Source organism: Lactuca virosa, chromosome 3 (assembly GCF_052849685.1).
Source record: "Lactuca virosa cultivar CGN04683 chromosome 3, Lactuca_virosa_CGN04683_v6, whole genome shotgun sequence".
NCBI classification, from domain to species: domain Eukaryota; kingdom Viridiplantae; phylum Streptophyta; class Magnoliopsida; order Asterales; family Asteraceae; genus Lactuca; species Lactuca virosa.
The window spans coordinates 277,057,781-277,080,677 of record NC_136428.1 but is presented as its reverse complement, the minus strand read 5'-3'; the positions used below and the strand labels follow the sequence as shown (position 1 = coordinate 277,080,677).

At 37.7% G+C, this 22,897-nt stretch overlaps 1 protein-coding gene across 1 annotated transcript; it reads left to right on the top strand.

Annotated features, from left to right (window-relative positions):
- The first annotated feature begins 3,414 nt into the window (after positions 1–3,414).
- On the top strand, positions 3,415–22,218 carry LOC145162959 (very-long-chain 3-oxoacyl-CoA reductase 1-like). The gene is made up of 3 exons (XM_079081916.1): positions 3,415–4,081; positions 21,507–21,576; positions 21,753–22,218. The coding sequence occupies exons 1-3, from the start codon at positions 3,447–3,449 to the stop codon at positions 22,014–22,016; spliced, it is 969 nt and encodes a 322-aa protein (XP_078938042.1). The 5' UTR covers positions 3,415–3,446; the 3' UTR covers positions 22,017–22,218.
- The last annotated feature ends 679 nt before the right edge of the window (positions 22,219–22,897 follow it).

The following is a 22,897-nucleotide window of genomic DNA, read 5'->3' as shown; positions in this document are numbered from 1 at the left end:
ATACATCATATGAATAAAGTATGGATATTTTGGGAGATCATTTTTCAACGCTCCAGCTGACTATACACATCACATCTTCTCTTTTCTTCTCTTGAAATGAAACGTTTCCAAAAAGGTTTACAAAAACTCTCGTACCCATAGTTTGAGTTTGGAATCCCACGAGTGTTCATCCAAATCCCTCAAACCAGGGCTCTGATACCAACTTGTAACGTCTAAAATTCTAGAATAAAATTTTCACTTTTATTATGAAATAAACGCCCATTTTTAATAAAATTACCTTCAAGTCAAACCACTTTTATATAAACCATTATTCAAAAATCAGAGTTATAAGGAAGAAAATGCGGAATCTCGAATCATAAAATTGTTGATGTGTGTGTACAGTCCCGCCTTCGCAATCCGATACGTACCTAAAAAACATTTAATCCAAAATTGTAAGCACAAAGCTGAGTGAGCTCCCCAAAATATCACATACAACACAACATAAATAAACGACTATGGTTTATCAGTAAAGCTGAGTGAGTTCCCCAAAATATCACATACAACACAACATAAATAAACGACTAGGGAATCATTATGTACAACTTAATGCTTTAATCTCTCAATCCTTCAAGCCATACACTTAAACTTTACAGAAGTCTTTCTTCATCCCAAAGCACCATAAAAATCATTTCTTTTTGAGCATGCATGCCCAATGCATTTCTTGAACACAAGCTAGGTCAAAATGAAGGAAACATGAGATCAAATCTCATGTATGGAAACCACAACTCACTAAATTTCTAGATCTGGGACAAGGGATTACAAAGGAGTGTGAAGAACTCAGAAAGTTGCTAACTTTATGAGTTTCCAACATTCAAACCTCCTCAGACATTGGGGAAAATGAACAAAATCTAGATCTAGCATGCTTGAACTAAAAAGGCAAGAACTTGAGGACTTACACGAGTCCTAAGACAGCTCAAGATGATAATGGAGAGGCTTGCTAGCTGAGATAGTGCACCAAAACACCTTTTTTTCTTCTTTAAGGCTAAAAATCACAAAAAAGGAGCTCACAGATCAAAGTAGTAGGGATAGGGTTCCTTGGAGAGCAATAGGGAGGTGATGGAGGTTGAGAGTGTGCAAAACCCTAGCTCTCACTTCCCATAAATAGGGCACAAATCCCAAAATTAGGGTTAAACACCCAAGCGGCCGTCACGTTGAGACACACAAAATGGATGTGTGTTTCACTCATCGATGGCCACATGGTAACCATCTCAAGATCCATATTTTTACATCTTTAATTGCCCATGACATAAATAAACAATCTACCGAGAATAGATGTTACAACTTTTACCTTATTTAAATGATTAACTTATCAAAAAGAATACCCGCAAACTGGATGTTACAAATTAATTCCGTAGGTGATTTACTAACGGATTTGCCATGGATTATGTTTTTTGTTAAATAAATTAATTTTGTGGGTGTGTGATTTACCCACGAATTTTCTATGGATTATAATTCTTATATAAATTCTTTTTTGTATGTGAAAAAACATAAAATCAATATATAAGATAACATTTTTATCAAAATAAATAAATAAATAAGTAAATAAATAAATAAATAAAATCCTGATACTGCCTTAAACCGGCTCGTTGCGCTTGGTATCCCTATGTAATTTTTTTTTCCTTTTATCGTAGACGCAACAGCTTATCTAATAAGAAATCCTTGGAATGCCTCACATTGTTGGAGATTTAACAAGAAATCATTTATATATGAAGAAATCCACAAGGAGGTCGGAGATTTAACCTAGATTTAACAAAACTTGAAAAGCCTCTTAGTGTTGAGTTCTTAATTTCTAGAAACGATTTCTCAAATACACATAAACGATCTTGAGTTCTTGATTTATGTAAACGAGCTCTCGAACATACATAAACATTATTGAGTTCTTGATTCATGAATACAACTTCTAGAACACGCATAAACATTATTGATTTCTTGATTTCTGGAAACATTACGTTGAAGATGTTGGCTGAAAAAGATGATTGAAGATGTCGTCGGAGGTGGAAAAGTCGCTGAAGGTGCCAAGGTTGCCAAAGATGTCGTTGGAGGTGCAACTCAGACGTAAAAAATGATTTTATCTACAATAGTTGGTATCAATCATGCGTTTTCAACAAACAAAAAAAATTCTAAGGGCTAATAAATACGCCAAATATGTACACACGGATTTTAAAACAATGGGGAGATGGAATACTCAAAATCAAACCTAATAAAACATATAAATGCCATTTTTCATGCAAAACTATTATTTGTAATGTGAAGTGTACACAATGATGCAAAAGTAACTCTTCAAAAGTTTTTCTAAAACTTTTTTAGAAAGAGGAAATAAGTCTTAACTAAGATGAAAATGAAAATCATTAATTTTGAAGTCTTCTTAGCAATTAGACTTTGTTTGCAAAAGTAAGTTAGTTTATTGTAATTTATTGTTTGATAAAACCATAAAAAAAATAAGTTATTTTAGTTTATGAACTAGCTTATAAGACTATAAACTACCTTTTGAGAAGCTATTTTTAAAAAACTTGATTTTTTTTCAAAAATATTGTAAATTTGTAATTGTTTGTATTATCTTCTCTTTTAGTTATATCTAGATGTTCATTTATGTCATTTTATATTGCAATTTAGATTATAGGATATTTTTACCAAACACTACTAATTCATAAAATAATTTATCAGCTAACAACTAATTTTTCAATTAAATTCTAACTTTTTCATCTTTTCATCTTTCAATTACCTCCACCCAACATATTGATATGTACCAAAGCATTAGACAAGTGGGGAGGGGCTAACCACCCCTCCCCCACACCTCTATTAATCCCATACAAAGGATATTTTGTTACCTTATAAAGTCATTAACATTCTTTTTACTATTCTTTTAAAATGTTTACCACATCACCATCACTACACTCAGCAAGGCCATATGTCTTTTCCACTCAACTTAAAAAACATGTCATAAATAATACAATCTTGACCATTATATCGATAAGTAGCTTACATAAGTAGATAGCTGACATGATATAGTCTATTAATTTTTTGTCATTCAACTTTTGGAATTTGTTATTATGTATTTGGGAATTCCATTATTTATTTAATTTATACCAAGGCTTTTTATGAAAACGAATATTATGAAGCACCAATATTTTTACTATGATCCTAATATGCAATCATCATTTATATAAAAAGAGAACGATACGTTACAACTACTATGAAATGTAGCAACTCTTTTGCTTTAATTAAAAAGCCTCACATGCAATTTACCTTACAACACATGACCATACATGAATATAAAGATACCTAGCGTAAACTCCACCAACTGTACTATCTACCAATGTGGACGATGAACTCAACTTTGTTTCTTGCTATTTAATCCATGCACCCAAATGACATAATGTGTTTCATAAATCGAATCGATCTTTTTCATGGAGTTCTCTGTGATGCAAAACCTGGAATCTCAACCTTTATGGCTCCTTCTACTCACTGTCGCTTTTCTTTCTCTTACAAAAACTTCCCTCAAACTTTTGAATTGGGTGTTCGTTCATTTCCTCAGACCCGCAAAAGACCTCAAAAAATACGGGTCATGGGCATTGGTTACAGGTCCTACAGATGGTATTGGTAAAGCCTTTGCTTTCCAACTAGCTAGCACAGGACTAAATTTGGTTCTTGTGGGTCGAAACATTGATAAACTAAATGATGTTTCATGTTCAATTCGAGATAAATTCAAACAAACCCAAATCAAGATTGCCGTTGTTGATTTTTGTGGTGATTTAGCTCATGGAATTGAGAAGATTAAGAAAACAATTGATGGTTTAGATGTTGGAGTTTTGATCAATAATGTTGGGGTTTCTTATCCATATGCTAGATTTTTTCATGAAGTCGATGATAAATTGCTGTGTGATGTGATTAAGGTTAATGTTGAAGGGACCACAAAGGTTACGCGTGTTGTGTTGTCGGGAATGATCAAAAGAAAAAAAGGCGCTATTGTTAATATTGGGTCGGGTGTTGCGGTTGTTATACCTTCTGATCCTCTTTATACACTTTATGCCGCTACTAAAGCGTAAGATCTTCTCCAACTTTAGCTACATTTTTTAAATAAAGATGGTAGAGTATCTAGTATTTTAGTCGTACGAAAGTGAAAACTCATATTACATGTGACATCTAAGTCTAACTTTCTTGCACATGGAACATTAATTTTGATTTATGTCACCATGTTGGTAGGCAGACCAGTTATAGGGGAAGGGGCAGACGGGTGTTGTGACACAAGATATGCACTTGCATAACCTAATTTTCACCTATTATCCTAATTTACAATAAATATATAAACAAATAAATAAAATAAATAGATAATAGTAGATAAAAAAAAACTATTTTTATATATTAAATATTAATATTACCTACAGTTACATCATTAATCCAATACATGCATGTGCATTGATCCAAGTATTATCACTAAACTAAACATTGAATAAAGAAAATTTTAGATGGTTGAATAATATCTTTAAATAGAGGAAAAATATTTTTTCAATATGTTTTTCCTTTAAAGACGCTAGAAAGCCAAACATGATTTTTAAAGGTTATGTTTGGCATATTATAGTATTTTCTTTCTTAAGATTTTTTAGTTTTTATATTTGACAAACCAAAAAAGTAGTTTATAAGTGTAAACAAACAAGTGAAAAACATATAATAGCTAGAGTTTCGTATTACTATCAAAGAGAAGTACAAATACAATGAAAGTGAAAGACATGATATATAGACTAACTAATTAGGGTTTCCTCGCTAGAAGGCCCAATCATAAAACTCAATACAAGATAAAGCCCAAAATCTTATTAGGGTAGCATCCCTCCTCAAACTCACAATGCAACAACAATAAGCATTGAAAGTGTGTCAGACAGAAAATGGAATCGAGGAGCAGTCAACGGCTTCGTAAGAATATCAGCAATCAGCAAAGAGGAAGGGACATAAGGAAGGGAGATAGTGCCCTTCTGGAGATGATGTCGTGTGAAATGACAATAAATCTCAGTGTGCTTTGTGCGCTCATGAAACACCAAATTTTTGGCAATCATTATCGCACTCTCGTTGTCACAATACAAAGGGGTAGGCTGAGAGATGTGAACGCCCATACCAGCAAGAAGCCATCTCAACCAAAGAATCTCACAAGTGGTGATAGTCATGGCTCGATACTCTGATTATGTAGAAAATCGAGAGACTACATCTTGTTTCTTGCTTTTCCATGATATCAATGAATCTCCAAGAAAAACATAATACCCAGTAGTAGACTCACGATCATAAATATCATTATCCCAATTTTGCATCACTATAGGCATGCAGCTCAAGAGAGGATGTAGATGGAAACAAAAGAGTGCGGAACTGAGTACCACGTAGATATCTCAAAATACGAAGAACAACTCCCTAATGAACAATACTAGGAGCAGTGACAAACTGGCTAACCTCATGAACTGCATGAGCAATATCCAGTCTAGTGACAATCAGGTAAACCAAACTCCCTACAATTGTACGATAAAGGCTTGGGTCTGATAATGGGACACCATCAATTGGAGAGTGCTTTGCATTACTCTCTATAGGCGTATCAACTGTCTGATTATCCGTGAGTCGTGCACGTTCAAACAAATTTGAAATATACTTCGTTTGAGATAAAAGATAACCCTTTGGAGACTGAGCAACTTCAATCCCCAAGAAATAACGTAGTAAACCCAAGTGTTTCATAGCAAAACGGTGAGCCAAATCACGCTTTAAAGACTCAATACCATCATGATCATCACCAGTAATAATCATGTCATCCATATATAAGGAAAGAATAATCCGACATGCATTCGTACATCGAAGAAACAAAGTCGAGTCATGGTTACTTAGTTGAAAAACAAGCGAAGTAATCACCGTATAAAATTTCTCAAACCAAGCACGAGGGGCTTGTTTGAGGCCAGATAGTGCATTACGAAGTCAAAAAACTTCACCTGGTTAGTGAGCAATACCAGGGGAAGGAGACATGTATACTTCCTCATGAAGATCACCATTCAAGAACGCATTCTTGACATCCATCTGATAAATCTTCCATTTTTGAATGGAAGAAACTGCAATCAAGGTACGAACAGTCGTCATTTTTGCAACAAGAGCAAACATCTCCTCATAATCCCTACCATACTTTTGCGCGTACCCTTTCGCAACAAGTCTGGATTTATAACGCTCAATGGATCCATCAAACTTTGTTTTGATTTTATATACCCAACGATAACTAATCGTGTGCTATCCGTGTGGAAGCAGAACCATATCCCATGTATGAGTCTGATAAAGAGCTGCAAGTTCCTCAACCATAGCGATCTACCAAAAGTGATCAGAAACGACCTCTTTAGAGGATGTTGGCTCAGAGAGATGATGTACATAAGCGACCAAGGAGGCAAACACTGGTGAGTAAGAGGAATAGAAAAATTCAGGAAGCTTGTGGACTTCTTATTACGATAAGGCCTTAATGGAGGAGATCTTTATGATCTGCAGGCAGAGGATCAGCGACAGGTGGTGGATCAGCAGCAGGTAGTGGATCAGTGACATGTGGTGAATCATCAATATTAATGCTAAACGGTTCAATAGTACAAAGCTCTTCTCGGATTGCATCATGTGATTAAACAGGAATGCTACAGAATGGAATATGCTCCAAAAAAGTGACATTGCGAGAGACATATAGTTTTTGAGTTGATGGATCATAGCACCGATAACCTTTCTGACCAATACCATATCCTAGAACAACACAAAGAGCTGATTTTGAAGACAACTTATCTCTTTCTACATGAGGCTTCAAAAAAAAACATGTACGCTCAAACACTCGTAATGAAAAATAATCTGGAAGTTGTCCAAAAAACATTTCATAAGGAGACTTCCCTGAAGTGTACGCAGTAGGAATGCGATTAATAACATAAGTGGATGTATGAACAGCTTCTCCCCAAAACATATTGGGAACTTGAGCAGAAAGTGGTAAGGATCTTGCAGTTTCTAGGAGATGTCGATGTTTTCTTTCTGCAACACCATTCTGTTGAGGAGTGTCTGTACAAGATGATTGATGTATTGTGCCATCAGATGCCAATAACTGTTTGAAATCATTGGAGATAAATTCTCCTCCCAAATTACACTGAAAACATTTTATGACAAAAGAGTGTTGAGTCTTCATAAGATCTCTTAACTGATTATATATGGTGAAAAAATCAAACATGCGCTTCATAAAATACACCCACGTATAACGAGTATAATCATCAATGAATGAAACATAATAGCTACCTCCCGATTTAGAGGTGATCGGAGATGGACCCCACACATCATAATGCATGATATCAAAGCGATCAATAGAACAAGTGACACTTTTATTAAACGGTAAAGCAGAAAATCTGAACGTAATGTCATCAAAAGTGGGAAGAGAATCAACAGTGGGAAGAGATGTGCGATGCAAGATTGATCCATGCAAGCCTTCAAAATCTGAACATGTCACACCCCAAAACCAAGAACGGCGGAAACGTTCTGGGGTGGAGGACGTCATGTTCAGTATCATAACAATGCATAATAGTAAAGACAAGCAACAACATCCATTGCATTAATATAATAATTGTAATACAAGCGTGTTCTGTATAGTTTGTAAGACACCAAAAGTATAATCAAAATAAAAGATGGGTCTTGTATGTACTCCATCTTCTCAAAAGCTCCATCTGTACCTGTTTACTGATGACCTGAGAATACAAGTTATTTTGAAAACGAGTATCAGCATAAAGCTGGTGAGTTCATAAGTATTTAGTGTCATTGCTTGTATAAAATGTTAATAACAATGTAGTGTAGTAATCGATTTCAAATGTTTTGTAAATAGTATACTCCCTAGAAAGCCCTATGTTTTCCAGTAAAAAGGTAGTCTTCTACTAAGACCCGTGTGTTTGTATAATTGTCCTTTTGTAAATATAGGGGTTTTCCCCAGTGAAAACTATTAGTATAAAATGTAGTTTTCTTAAACGAGTAGGTGACAAAGTCACAAAGTAATGAAATACAGACTCCAGGTGGTACTGAATGCACAGCACGCCTCGAAAAGTCTAAAGTAGTAATATGTAGACTCCAGGTGGTACTGAATGAACAATACGCCTCGAAAAGTCTAAAGTAGAAATATGTAGACTCTAGGTGGTACTGAATGAACAATACGCCTTGAAAAGTCCAAAATAGAAATATGTAGACTCCAGGCGGTGTTAAGTGAACACTACGCCTCGAAAAGTCTAGTTTTGCCTTAAATCCTTATTTAGTTAATTTAAGGTTTGAATGTGAACTCGTATGTAACCATGCTGATCGACGGCTGAATAATTGATGACCCTCCAGATCACACGTAGTATGGTGACATTTTGTCACCCCTGGGCCTGGTCGGCTCGGATTGTAGCTAGCAGTCAGGATGTGGGAGTGTCTGTCCCGTATAGATCTATACACATAATGCCCGCTCTCCCTCCAGGAGACTCTGGTTACACGGTGATAGCACAATGAGGTGTCGTATCGAGAAGTAGTATGCCAAATTCTGTTTTAGTATTTAATGTTTGTATAGTGTATAGTATGTTCTCTTGTATTGTGTATAGTATGTTCTCTTGTATAGTGTATAGTATGTTCTGTTACTCAATATAGTACTTTTGTAGTGGCTCATAAATGTATTGACTCTTGTATGGGTCGTTGTAATAGTAGTAGTGGGTAGTAATCCCTTAACTATACCTATAATAGTTAAATAGTAAGGTTGTTTGGATGCCTTTGTTACACACATGTACTGAACTGATATGAAAGCTTTTATATCCAACACACACACACACACACACACACACACATATATATATATATATATATATATATATATATATATATATATATGATATATAACTAATAATTCAACGACATTCAGACAAATAACAGTATACCCTAAGTCCACAACCAAACAAGGAACAGGAAATAAGATGAGTTATCAGTCCTAAGTCCTTCAAGTCTTACTTATATAAGTATACTGGTGTGGATATGGATTTGAAAATATTACAAGTACAAAAGAGTTTGAAAACAGTTTTAGCATCAAAAGAGTTTAATAAAAAGGTTTGAAAGCTTGAAATCCATAAGTTTGATAGCAATCTGAAAGTAGTAGTAAATCTTTATGTTTATTCTAGTTATTAATCACCTGTGATTAAAACAATAACTAGAAGTGTTCAACTTGTATTCCCCCCCCCCCCCCATAAAAGCATTTAAAATCATTTAAAAGGTTAATTAAGGGGTATGAACTCACCTGTTGTGAGTGGTTTGGATGGAAGTGTCGGGTAGGATGCTAGGTGTCAAGTGAGGACTTGAACACACATACGGATCCTATGTAACATGTAGTGATACATAAATGTATCTAATTAGTCATTTAATAACTAATTAATCAAGTAAAGACACTCTAATACATGGAAACACTCAGTTTCAAGTTTTAGGAGTGCTAAAGGGTTGTATCTAAGGAGAGTATGGGCTCACATTGGAGTTTACTTCCCATTTGGCACCAATACTTGAGTTTACGGTTTTTGGTCAAAACCCCCATGATTTTAGGGTCGTAAACTCATGGTAAATGGTACCATTGTGTGATTTAAGGTCTTATACCCCTCAAGGAAGTGTTCTAGGTTTGAATCAAAGGCTTAGGAAGGGTATAGGGCACAAAATAGCCCATCTTTGGAGTTTACGGTCCTTGGACCACTCCTTGGGAGTTTACGGTCGTAAACCCATGATTTTACGGCCGTAAACTCATGGTCACTCCAACCATTTCGTGATTTGGGGTTTCTAGCTCATGCATGCAAGGTTCTAGTTCAATATCCAAGCCTTAGGAGGTGTTAGTGGCACTTAAACACCACTAGATGGTGTTTACGGTTCAAGGATATCCCTTGACCGTAAACCCATGTGTTCTTGAGGGTTTCTTGGTGTTCTTCCATGATTTAACAAGTATACTAAGCAAACAACTAGATAGGAGGAGTATACTTACTTATATGAAGCTTGTAAGAGTGTTTAAGGGCCAAAAACACTAGTGTGTGTTCTTGGTGTTTTGAAGAACACTTGAAGATCTAAGTAAAAATGAAGAATTCATGGATGAAATGATGTATAAACACTAGATAAGGTGTTATAACAACAAAACAAGTGAAGGAAAACTTACATTTTTGGAAGATTTGGAAGATGATCTTATGATAGTTGAGAGAGAATGGTGGGTGTTCTTGAGTTAGGAAGTGAGAAGTGAGGGAATAATGGGTAAACTCATGCTATATGCATGAGTTCTTGGTAAAAATGAGTTTACGGCCCAAACTCCTCATGTTTGGTCGTAAACACCTAGCTAAGGTGTTGTTTGATTGTTTGTTACACAACACTCCTAAAAGATACTTCCATTTATTTGTTCGTTTGACGGAAATTAAAATAAAGCACCCACACGCACTTTAAACCGGCCAAAAATGTACTGAAATGAATTTGATTAATATTTGTAGTGCTTGACTGTAGAGTTTATACAAATGAAAATTTCGGGTTGTCACATCATCCCCCCGTTGGAGGGAATTTCGTCCCGAAATTAGAGTTCGAGCAACTAAGTTATTACAAAATAACTAAGTAAAACGATGAGGATATTTCAGCTTAAACTGATCCTCGCGCTCCCAAGTGAATTCCGGTCCTCGCTTGGCGTTCCAGCGAACCTTCACGATTGGGATGCAGCTTTGCTTCGTTCGTTTGACCTCTCGGTCCATGATCTCTACAGGTTCTTCCACGAAGTTGAGGCTCTCGTTGATCTCGATCTCGTCGAGTGGAAATCGGATAGGCACTTTTTCAAATTTGAGACGTGGAAGGTAGGGTGTACATTACTGAGTTCGCGGGGTAAGTTGAGCTTGTAAGCTACGGGGCCGATTCTAGTGAGAATCTCGAAAGGCCCTATGTATCTTGGATTTAGCTTTCCACGCTTTCCGAAGCGTATCAAGCCCTTCCAGGGTGAGACTTTCAAAAGGACTCGGTCTCCCACCAGGAATTCCAATGGTTTCCTCCGTTTGTCTGTGTAGCTTTTCTGTCGGTCTCTAGAGGCTTTCAATCGTTCATGAATCTGAACGATCTTCTCTGTCGTTTCCCGAATGATCTTCGGACCGGTGAGAGTGCTGTCAGGAACTCGTCCTTTAGCTAACTGAGTGTCACCCACCTCAGCCCAGCACAGAGGGGATCTACACTTCCGGCCATAGAGGGCTTCAAATGGAGCAGCCTTGATGCTTGTGTGATAACTGTTGTTGTAAGAGAATTCGACGAGAGGTAAGTGGGTATCCCACGCCTTCCCAAAGCCGATCACACAGGCTCGCAGCATATCTTCCAAGGTTTGGATAGTTCCCTCACTCTGTCCGTCGGTCTGTGGATGGTAGGCTGTACTTATGTCCAGCCTCGTTCCTAAGGAGCTTTGTAATGACTGCCAGAACCTCGAAGTGAATCTACTATCTCTGTTGGAGATAATGGATATAGGAACACCATGCAGTCGTACTATCTCCCGAATGTATGTTCTTCTGAGCTTCTCCATCTTGTCTGTTTCTTTGATAGGCAGGAAGTGTGCGGACTTGGTTAATCTGTCGACGATGACCCAAATGGTATCAAGTCCACACGTCGTCTTGGGTAGCTTGGTTATGAAGTCTATAGTGATCTGCTCCCACTTCCATTCAGGTATCTCCGGTTGCTGGAGTAGACCTGATGGTTTCTGGTATTCGACCTTAACCTTTGCGCAAGTAAGGCATTTACTCACGAAGGTAGCAATCTTTGCTTTCATGTTAGGCGACCAGTATGACTTTTTGAGATCCAGATACATCTTATCTGAACCCGGGTGGACGGAGTATCGAGTGTTGTGCGCTTCCTTCATGACCAAGTCTCTGAAGCCACCGTGTTTCGGGGTCCAGATCCGGTCCATGAGATATAAGGCTCTGTCACCCTTGACTTCCAGGTTCTTTACCATTCCTCGCAGGGATTCTCCCGCTACATTTTCAGGTTTCAAGGCTTCGAGTTGAGCCTCCTTAATTTGTGCGGGTAGATGCGAATGGATAGTCATCGTTAATGACTTGACTCTTTGACCAGAATACTCTTTCCGACTTAGGGCGTCTGCTACCACGTTGGCTTTACCCGGATGATAACGAATTTCGCATTCGTAGTCATTGAGTAGCTCGATCCATCCTCGTTGTCTCATATTGAGCTACTTCTGGTTGAATATGTGTTGTAGGCTCTTGTGGTCTGTGAAGATAGTGCTCTTCGTACCATACAGGTAGTGTCTCCAGATCTTTAGGGCGAACACAACAGCTCCTAATTAGAGATCGTGTGTGGTATAGCTGACCTCGTGTGTCTTCAGCTGTCTTGAGGCGTAGGCGATGACCTTACCTCGTTGCATCAGAACACATCTGAGCCCTTGGTTTGACGCATCGCAATAGACCACGAAGTCTTATGTTCCTTCGGGGAGGGACAGTACTGGTGCGGTGCATAAGGCTCGCTTCAGGGTTTGAAATGCCCTCTCTTGTTTCTCCTCCCAGTCAAAGGCCACTCCTTTCTGGGTCAATGTCGTAAGGGGTTTCGCGATTCGAGAGAAGTTTTGAATGAATCTGCGGTAGTAGCCAAAGAGGCCTAGAAATTGACAAATTTCTGTTGGTGTCTTTGGTACTGACCAGTTCTCAATAGCCTTAATTTTGGAAGGGTCCATGTGGATTCCCTCTTTGCTAACCACGTGTCCTAAGAATTCGACTCTTTGGTTCTAAAATTCGCATTTAGAGAACTTCGCATAAAGCTTCTTCGATCGTAACGTTCCTAGGACATGTCGTAAATGATCGCTATGCTCCTCCTTACTTCGAGAGTAGATAAGTATATCATCAATGAAGACGATAACCAACTGATCCAAGTAAGGACGGCATACTCTATTCATCAAGTCCATGAATACTGTAGGCGCATTGGTCAGTCCGAATGGCATCACTACGAACTCGTAGTGTCCGTAACGAGTTCGGAAGGTTGTCTTCGGAATATCCTCCTCAAGCACACGTAGCTGGTGATACCCGGACCTCAGATCAATTTTGGAAAAGTAGCTCGCCCCTTGCAGTTGGTCAAATAAATCATCTATGCGAGGAAGAGGGTAACGATTTTTGACTGTAAGCTTGTTGAGTTCCCTATAGTCGATGCACATACGGAACGATCCGTCCTTCTTCTTGACGAACAAGATCGGGGCTTCCCAGGGTGAGAAGCTTTGTCTTATAAAGCCCTTGCTGAGCAGTTCGTTAAGTTGACCGGACAGTTCTTGCATCTCAGCAGGTGCTAGACGATAGGGCGATTTGGCTACAGGGGTCGCTCCTGGAATTAAGTCGATCCAGAACTCGACTTGACGTTGCGGGGGTAAACCCGGTAGTTCTTCACGGAATACGTCGGGGAAGTCGCGTACTACGGGGAGGTCTTTTAGGTCTTTTGCTTTCTGGCTCGTATCGACAACGTGCGCCAGGAATGCACGATATTCCTTACGCAAGTATTTTTGGGCTTGAATGCTCGAGATGATACGAAGGCTCGTACTGGACTTGTCTCCGTAGATCAACAAGGTTTCGTTATTCGGTAGATTCAAGCGGACTGCTTTTTCGAAGCACAGAATGTCGGCACGATAAAGACTCAGCCAGTCCATGCCTATGATGACGTCGAAACTCTGGATAGCTACTGATATGAGGTCGATAGGGAACGAATGATTATCTAGCGTGAGGGAACAACCTATGTAGATCTCGTTAGAACTCTTTGTCTTGCCGTTATCCATTTCTACGACGAAGGTTTCTTTTAGTGCTTGCGGTGATTGTTTAAGTAGGTGTTTAAATTTTTGGTTTATGAAGCTTCTTTCTGCCCCACTATCGAATAGGATATAAGCATAAGAGTTATCCAGAAGGAACGTACCCGTGACTACCGTGGGGTCTGCCACGGCCTCATTGTGGCCAATAGCAAGTAGTCTTCCCGCTCCTCCCGCATTCCCAGCTTTAGGGCAGTTTCTTTTTGAAGTGCCCTGTCTCGCCGCATCCGTAGCAGGCTTGACTCACTCCGGTACCGGGAACTTGGGTGATGGGTTTGGGTTGTGCTCTGCAAAACCGGGCGGTATGGCCCTTCCGGTCGCAATTAGTACAGTGCATCTCACGGCAGGGGCCGTTGTGATGGAAAGAGCACTTAGTGCACTTGGGTAGGTTCCCTGCATATGTTTTGGCTGGTACAGGGGCAGCAGGAGTAGTGGCAGCATGGACAGCCACCGTCTGTTGGTTCTTGGAAGAGGATTAATTTGATTTGCCCTTCCTTCGATCCCCACGCTTCCTTTTGATGTCGGTCGCTTTGGTTGGTGTTGTGGTAGTGGTTGTAGTTGTTGATGGAGTAGAAGGAACTTCATGATCAATCAGCCTTTGGGACAATTCCTTGGCACTATCAAAGGTCGCAGTGTGTGAGGCTAGAATGTTCCCACGATACGGGGGTACCAGACCCCAGATATATCTTTCGATCTTTTTGTTTTCGGTGGGGACCATGTTAGGACATAGAGCCACCAGGTCGCAGAACCTGGCTGTATAAGCCACTATGTCGGAACCCTGCATTTTGAGGTTCCAGAGTTCTTCCTCGAGCTTTTGAATTTCGCCCCTCGGGCAGTACTCCCTTGTCATAAGGTCCTTCAGTGTGTCCCAGCCCATGGCGTTGGCTGTTACCAGTGAGAGGGATTTGACATGGCCATTCCACCACGTCAGGGCCCTTTGGGTGAAGGTGCAAGCAGCGAACTTTATCTTGCTTCCTTCAGGGCATGAGCACATCTCGAAGATTGCTTCTGTTTTCTCGATCCGTTGGGACAGTGCAAGGATCCCTCCGGTTCCGTTGAAGTATGTAGGTTTGCAGCTGATGAAATCCTTATAGGTACACTCTCGTGCACGTGGATAGATTTCACCATGGCTAGAGTTAGTGCCAGTCCCCGTTCCACTAACGTCCCCAGAGTTTACTTGGGCCATGGCGGCAGTCACAGCTGCGGTCACAGCTGCCTGGAACATCACCGCATCGAACTGCTGCGGAGGAGGTGGTGGTGGTGGAGTTTGATTTGCAGGTCTGCCCCTGGTCGGACGAGGACGAGGCGGCATCTTTTACTGAAAATTGATAGAGATGATGATAATAGTAAGAATCGATTGTGAGTATGATAAGTGTGTTCCATGGACTAAATCGCCATAGTCCAAATATCAGATAGATTCATAACAATAGATTAGGGAAATGCAAAAGCACAGACTTTCCCATAGATTAGACAACTGCCAATATTACTGGTATTAATGATGTACAATGAGTTCAGGAAGAATGACCTAACAGTAGGTCTCACATCAAACCATAAGGGAAAATGTTGGCAGCTTAGAGGTCAAGTTAGAGTACTTTCAAGGTTAGGAATGTTTACAGACAAGTGAAATAGAGATACTGAAGAGGAAGGCTATTCTTTAAGAAGGGAAGGAATGAGCAGATGATCTTCTACTGGCGACGGGCACCCTTTGGGCTAACCCTTAATTCAGCCTTGGTATCTACACGAGAATGGAGAAAGAATCGCTTATAGACCCACTAACCTAAGATACTTATAAGATGATCGTTATTAGTTGACTCAATACTTTCATAGTGCATACCAATTACATGCAACCAAAACAGGATAGACCTTCAAATAAGTGACCCTAACTCTAAATCCACAACCAAACAAGGAACAGGAAGTAAAGCAAAGATCACAGATTCTGAGTCTATAGCGCCTTAGTCGCATGTAACCTTAGAGTATCCACTTAGCAACTATTGCCCTACTAGTAACGACCTTTTTAGTTCTCACATATGTAATCTACAGTAATGCATAATACCCCTATGGTACTCTGTTCTAATGTTCTCGTTGTGGTAGTGTTGGTAAGTTTTTAGACTTGTTGCAACATGACAATCATTCTTAGGCACATGCTAGTCACTCTTCAGAAAATATAGTTGATCAGGCTATATCCCCTTAGGTTTGACTATATGTCTCTAAACCTAATTGTGATGTCCAACAATCATAATACTTTTTTTCTGTTCTAGTATGATACTGATCCTGGTATGAATAGATGTATATATATACTTAGTTAAATATTTTATTATTTAAGAGTATATATTCTTGGTCAGAGTGTTTTAATCCCGATGTGTTTATAGTTCGTATATCTTTTATGGGTTGATATACTTGATTCACTATAAACAGTGCTCTGAAACCAATCTGTCACACCCCAAAACCAAGAACGGAGGAAACGTTCTGGGGTGGAGGACGTCATGTACAGTATCATAACAATGCATAATAGTAAAGACAAGCAACAACATCCATTGCATTAATATAATAATTGTAATACAAGCGTGTTCTGTATAGTTTGTAAGACACCAAAAGTATAATCAAAATAAAAGATGGGTCTTGTATGTACTCCATCTTCTCAAAAGCTCCATCTGTACCTGTCTACTGATGACCTGAGAATACAAGTTATTTTGAAAACGAGTATCAGCATAAAGCTGGTAAGTTCATAAGTATTTAGTGTCATTGCTTGTATAAAATGTTAATAACAATGTAGTGTAGTAATCGATTTCAAATGTTTTGTAAATAGTATACTCCCTAGAAAGCCCTATGTTTTCCAGTAAAAAGGTAGTCTTCTACTAAGACCCGAGTGTTTGTATAATTGTCCTTTTGTAAATATAGGGGTTTTCCCCAGTGAAAACTATTAGTATAAAATGTAGTTTTCTTAAACGAGTAGGTGACAAAGTCACAAAGTAATGAAATACAGACTCCAGGTGGTACTGAATGCACAGCACGCCTCGAAAAGTCTAAAGTAGTAATATGTAGACTCCAGGTGGTACTGAATGAACAATACGCCTCGAAAAGTCCAAAGTAGAAATATGTAGACTCCAGGTGGTACTGAATGAACAATACGCCTCAAAAAGTCCAAAATAGAAATATGTAGACTCCAGGCGGTGTTAAGTGAATACTACGCCTCGAAAAGTCTAGTTTTGCCTTAAATCCTTGTTTAGTTAATTTAAGGTTTGAATGTGAACTCGTATGTAACCATGCTGATCGAAGACTGAATAACTGACGACCCTCCAGGTCACACGAAGTATGGTGACATTTTGTCACCCTTGGGTCTGGTCGGCTCGGACTGTAGCTAGCAGTTGGGATGTGGGAGTGTCTGTCCCGTATAGATCTATACACATAATGCCCGCTCTCCCTCCAGGAGACTCTGGTTACACGGTGATAGCACAATGAGGTGTCGTATCGAGAAGTAGTATGTCACATTCTGTTTTACTATTTAATGTTTGTATAGTGTATACTATGTTCTCTTGTATTGTGTATAGTATGTTCTCTTGTACAGTGTATAGTATGTTCTGTTACTCAATGTAGTACTTTTGTAGTGGCTCATAAATGTATTGACTCTAGTATGGGTCGTTGTAATAGTAGTAGTGGGTAGTAATCCCTTAACTATACCTATAATAGTAAAATAGTAAGGTTGTTTGGATGCCTTTGTTACACAAAGGTACTGAACTGATATGAAAGCTTTTATATCCAACACACATATATATGATATATATATAACTAAGAATTCAACGACATTCGGACAAATAACAGGATACCCTAAGTCCACAACCAAACAAGGAACAGGAAATAAGGTGAGCTATCAGTCCTAAGTCCTTCAAGTCTTACTTATATAAGTATACTGGTGTGGATATGGATTTGAAAATATTACAAGTACAAAAGAGTTTGAAAACAATTTTAGCATCAAAAGAGTTTAATAAAAAGGTTTGAAAGCTTGAAAATCCATAAGTTTGATAGCAATCTGAAAGTAGTAGTAAATCTTTATGTTTATTCTAGTTATTAATCACCTGTGATTAAAACAATAACTAGAAGTGTTCAACTTGTATTCCCCCCCCCCATAAAAGCATTTAAAATCATTTAAAAGGTTAATTAAGGGGTATGAACTCACCTGTTGTGAGTGGTTTGGATGGAAGTGTCGGGTAGGATGCTAGGCGTCAAGTGAGGACTTGAACACACACACGGATCCTATGTAACATGTAGTGATACATAAATGTATCTAATTAGTCATTTAATTACTAATTAATCAATTAAAGACACTCTAATACATGGAAACACTCAGTTTTAAGTGTTAGGAGTGCTAAAGGGTTGTATCTAAGGAGAGTATGGGCTCACATTGGAGTTTACTTCCCATTTGGCACCAATACTTGAGTTTACGGTTTTTGATCAAAACCGCCATGAGTTTACGGCCGTAAACTCATGGTAAATGGTACCATTGTGTGATTTAAGGTCTTATACCTCTCAAGGAAGTGTTCTAGGTTTGAATCAAAGGCTTAGGAAGGGTCTAGGGCACAAAATGACCCATCTTTGGAGTTTACGGTCCTTGGACCACTCCTTGGCAGTTTACGGTCATAAAACCATGAGTTTACGGCCGTAAACTCATGGTCACTCCAACCATTTCGTGATTTGGGGTTTCTAGCTCATGCATGCAAGGTTCTAGTTCAATATCCAAGCCTTAGGAGGTGTTAGTGGCACTTAAACACCACTAGATGGTGTTTACGGTTCAAGGATATCGCTTGACCATAAACCCATGTGTTCTTGAGGGTTTCTTGGTGTTCTTCGATGATTTAACAAGTATACTAAGCAAACAACTAGATAGGAGGAGTATACTTACTTATATGAAGCTTGTAAGAGTGTTTAAGGGCCAAAAACACTAGTGTGTGTTCTTGGTGTTTTGAAGAACACTTGAAGATCTAAGTAAAAATGAAGAATTCATGGATGAAATGATGTATAAACACTAGATAAGGTGTTATAACAACAAAACAAGTGAAGGAAAACTTACATTTTTGGAAGATTTGGAAGATGATCTTATGATAGTTGAGAGAGAATGGTGGGTGTTCTTGAGTTAAGAAGTGAGAAGTGAGGGAATAATGGGTAAACTAATGCTATATGCATGAGTTCTTGGTAAAAAGGAGTTTACGGCCCAAACTCCTCATGTTTGGCCGTAAACACCTAGCTAAGGTGTTGTTTGATTGTTTGTTACACAACACTCCTAAAAGATACTTCCATTTATTTGTTCGTTTGACGGAAATTAAAATAAAACACCCACACGGACTTTAAACCGGCCAAAAATGTACTGAAATGAATTTGATTAATATTTGCAGTGCTTGACTGTAGAGTTTATACAAATGAAAATTCCGGGTTGTCACCGAACGTAATTCCATCAAAAACTGAACCAAACGTGGCTCTTCCCTTCTATCAATATAAGGCTTAAAAGCCTTCAACACATCAGGTTCTGTAAGAGCCAACTGATCCCACAAATCGGACATAGCTGCATAAAATTCTTGAACACTGAGATTGTTCTGTTAGAGGACTCGAATATCAAACTCTAACTGATACTGCTTTGCAAAGTTAGACTAAGTATAGAGCCTAACCAAGTGATCCTAAACCTCATTTGTTGTGTCATACCTTGCCAACTGAGTACCAATAGACTGGATATCAGAGTTATTAATCCAAATAATGATCTTGGAGTTATCAGTCTCCCATGAATCCAGTAAGGTTGCATAATTATCAACATTCTCGTCTGTTGGTTTCTTCCTGTCACCTATAATAATCCCCCACATAGTTTTGCCTCGCAAGAAATTCTTCATAACATAACTCTAATAGGCATAGTTCTTGCCATCGAGTTGGATACTAATGGACTGAAGTGAATCATCTCTCGGGGCCATATTTCCAATATCAGTCATAGGAGAATAACCAAAACAACAACAAATACGAATACCAGCAGCAACCATCAAGATCTCAAATCAACAAAACCAACATACGAAATGAAACCCTCGAAGTCATTGAAACAAACAAATCAAATCAAACTGAATATAGAAACGAGCAAGAAAACCATACCCAAAATTGCACACAATACGTGAATAGTTGTTGATGAATAGTAACTTCAATGAATAGTAACTTCGATGAACAATACCTTCGATGAATAGTGTCGATGAACAGTGTCGATGAATACTATCGTGCCTTCTACAACTCGCCCCCAAAACGAAAGTATCGATGATCAACCGAGCTTTGAAACCATGTAAACAAAGAAGTGAAAAACATATAACGGCTAGGGTTTCGTATTATTATCAAAGAGAAGTACAAATACAATGAAAAGGAAAGACATAATATATAGACTAGCTAATTAGGGTTACTCACTAAAAGGCCCAATCATAAAACCCAATACAAGATAAATCCCAAAATTTTATTAGGCTAACAATAAGTTCACTTAAAAGCTAGTTTTCAAAAATCTATTCAAACTAACGTTTCAACGAATTTATTAAGCTTTTGCAAAATTCTTCTAAATATACCCTTTTATGAATTATAGAAAAACTCAATCTTTTACATACATTTTTATATCATTTTACATATTCCACCTACCTTATGAGTTAGTTTCACCACACATCATTTTTTTTATCAGTTAAGAGTTAGTTTTTCAGTTAACATCAAGTCTTTAAGCTAGTTCGCAAAACATATCTTAAATTTTGATTGTTTATGTTATTGCTTATAGTGGAGCCTGTGCATTTTTTTGCTTGATCATTGTATTTTTTTTCTTAGAGTAAGAGTAATATTATAACAAATTTTAACCCTTTGTTTTCTTTACTTAAAAAATTCCAAAAAAAATATATTTGTTAATACCCATATTATTATTATTCTACTCCTGCCCTCTTATGTATCTACCTATAAAAAAACATGTTTTGCACATTGTATAATGTGTTTTCATGTTTCCCGAAAGAAGTCAAAACGTACGAATCTTGGATCTAAATTTGAAATAGAAATGAATATCCCGTTTTCATGCTAATTTTTATCTACTAATCTCGTTAAAAATGATATTGGTTAAACTCAAATCCTTTTAAAAGAAAGCCCTTGGAACCTGTTAAGACTGAGCACGATACCAATTGGGCCAGGCTTCAGATCAAGTCCGGTTGATCGGTTTTGCTAAACTTTTTATTATTTTATTTTTGGATTTTTTGTATATTTTTACCAGCAAAAACAACAAAAAACTAAATGATGTGTTCCTAAAAACTTTAAACTTGTTAATAGTTATCAACTAATGTAACATGTGTTGCATGATATTAAAACATCATCAAAATAAATTGAATGAGTAGTTACTAGATATTAAACCAAAATGTTAAATAACATACACCCAATGCTATATAAAAATATTAAACATCATACTAACAACTATTAAACATTATTCAAAACTTGTTGAAAAAATGTTACATCATATAATTTCTTTGAAGGCGAAACCAATCCCAACCCAGATGGGCTTTAATGAGATCATGCCTAATTCGTGAACACAATAATCAGACCATAAAAGGACTAATTAGGGTCACGATGAGTGCAAGTGTTATTCATCTTTAAGATTTATTGGTTTTGTTTTATATTTCAGATACATCGATCAATTTTCAAGATGTCTATATGCCGAATACAAGAAAAGTGGTATCGATGTGCAATGTCAGGTATGCTAGTCTTTTAAAATTAAACAAAATTCCATTTGGTTTGACATTGTGTTAGCATACACAATGCTTGACGACCACAACCGATTTACATGTTGGACAATTCACGAACCCAGTTGGTCCTTGATGACCTATTGACATAGTAACATTAGTTGTCTTGTGCATAAAATGTAAAATAGGTGCCTTTATATGTGGCCACGAAGATGTCTGCACTTAGAAGGTCATCCTTCTTTGTTGCATCAACAGATAGTTATGCTCAAGCAGCCATACGTTGTATTGGTTACGAACCACAATGCACACCTTATTGGCCACACTCACTTTTGTGGGCTCTCGCGAGATTGCTACCAAAGTATGTCATTGAAGCTTGGTGGTTGGGTGTCTGTCTTGCGATTCGCAAAAGAGGAAAGCTCAAAGACTCAAGGAAGAAGGATGTATGGAATTAAGATGTGATGATTGTGGCATATATAATATTCATATTCAATATGTTCTTATTTGGTTTGCCTTGAGAGAACATGATTAAAGATTTAGAATTAAGAGAAACTTAAACCTTGAAACCCAATGTTCTTTATAAAGGGACTCGTAGCAGGAAACTAGTATAAAGGGGCCGAAACGCAGGAGATGATGGTAATATGTTACAATGACACAACAAATAACGGTTTTGTTATTAAATTGCTTATAAGAGTTGCTTCTCCTGCATAATGGAAAAATATTCGTTTAATACTAATACTAAGATTAGTACTAATGGTTTGTTGCATGATAATAATAACTTTTCGTCTATTCACGCTTACTATTATCATTCTAATAAACAAATATATAACTAATTACATTTAGTTAAATTTCATTACAAACTAATTCTATTGATGTAAACTGTTATTAACAAGAATGAGCAGTCCTAAAAACATTTTGAAAGAAAAATACAATGTAGTTGATCGAAAAATATGTCGTTTAGTGTGCAAATTACATTAATAGGTGAATCGATGTTAGAGATTATATGTAATGCATTATGACAACGCGGTTGAACGCTTGAAATTAATAATTCTAGAATGGTAGTAAACTCCATATTTGACACTATTCGTAGATAGTTAGGCCACTTGTATCATTGTCGGTGGCAGCCTGGTGTGTGTAAGGTGTTGTTTTTTTTTCGAATCAAAAATTCATAAAGTCTGCGGACCACCTCTGCAACCCTCTGCAGCAGAAGAGGTTGACCAAACGGCTACAGACTGTAATAAGAAATGTGTTTGTTTTTTTAGGCTGCTGCAGATATTAAAAAATTAAAATAAATTGATTTTGATAAACCGAAAATAATTTTTTAATACCATGACAG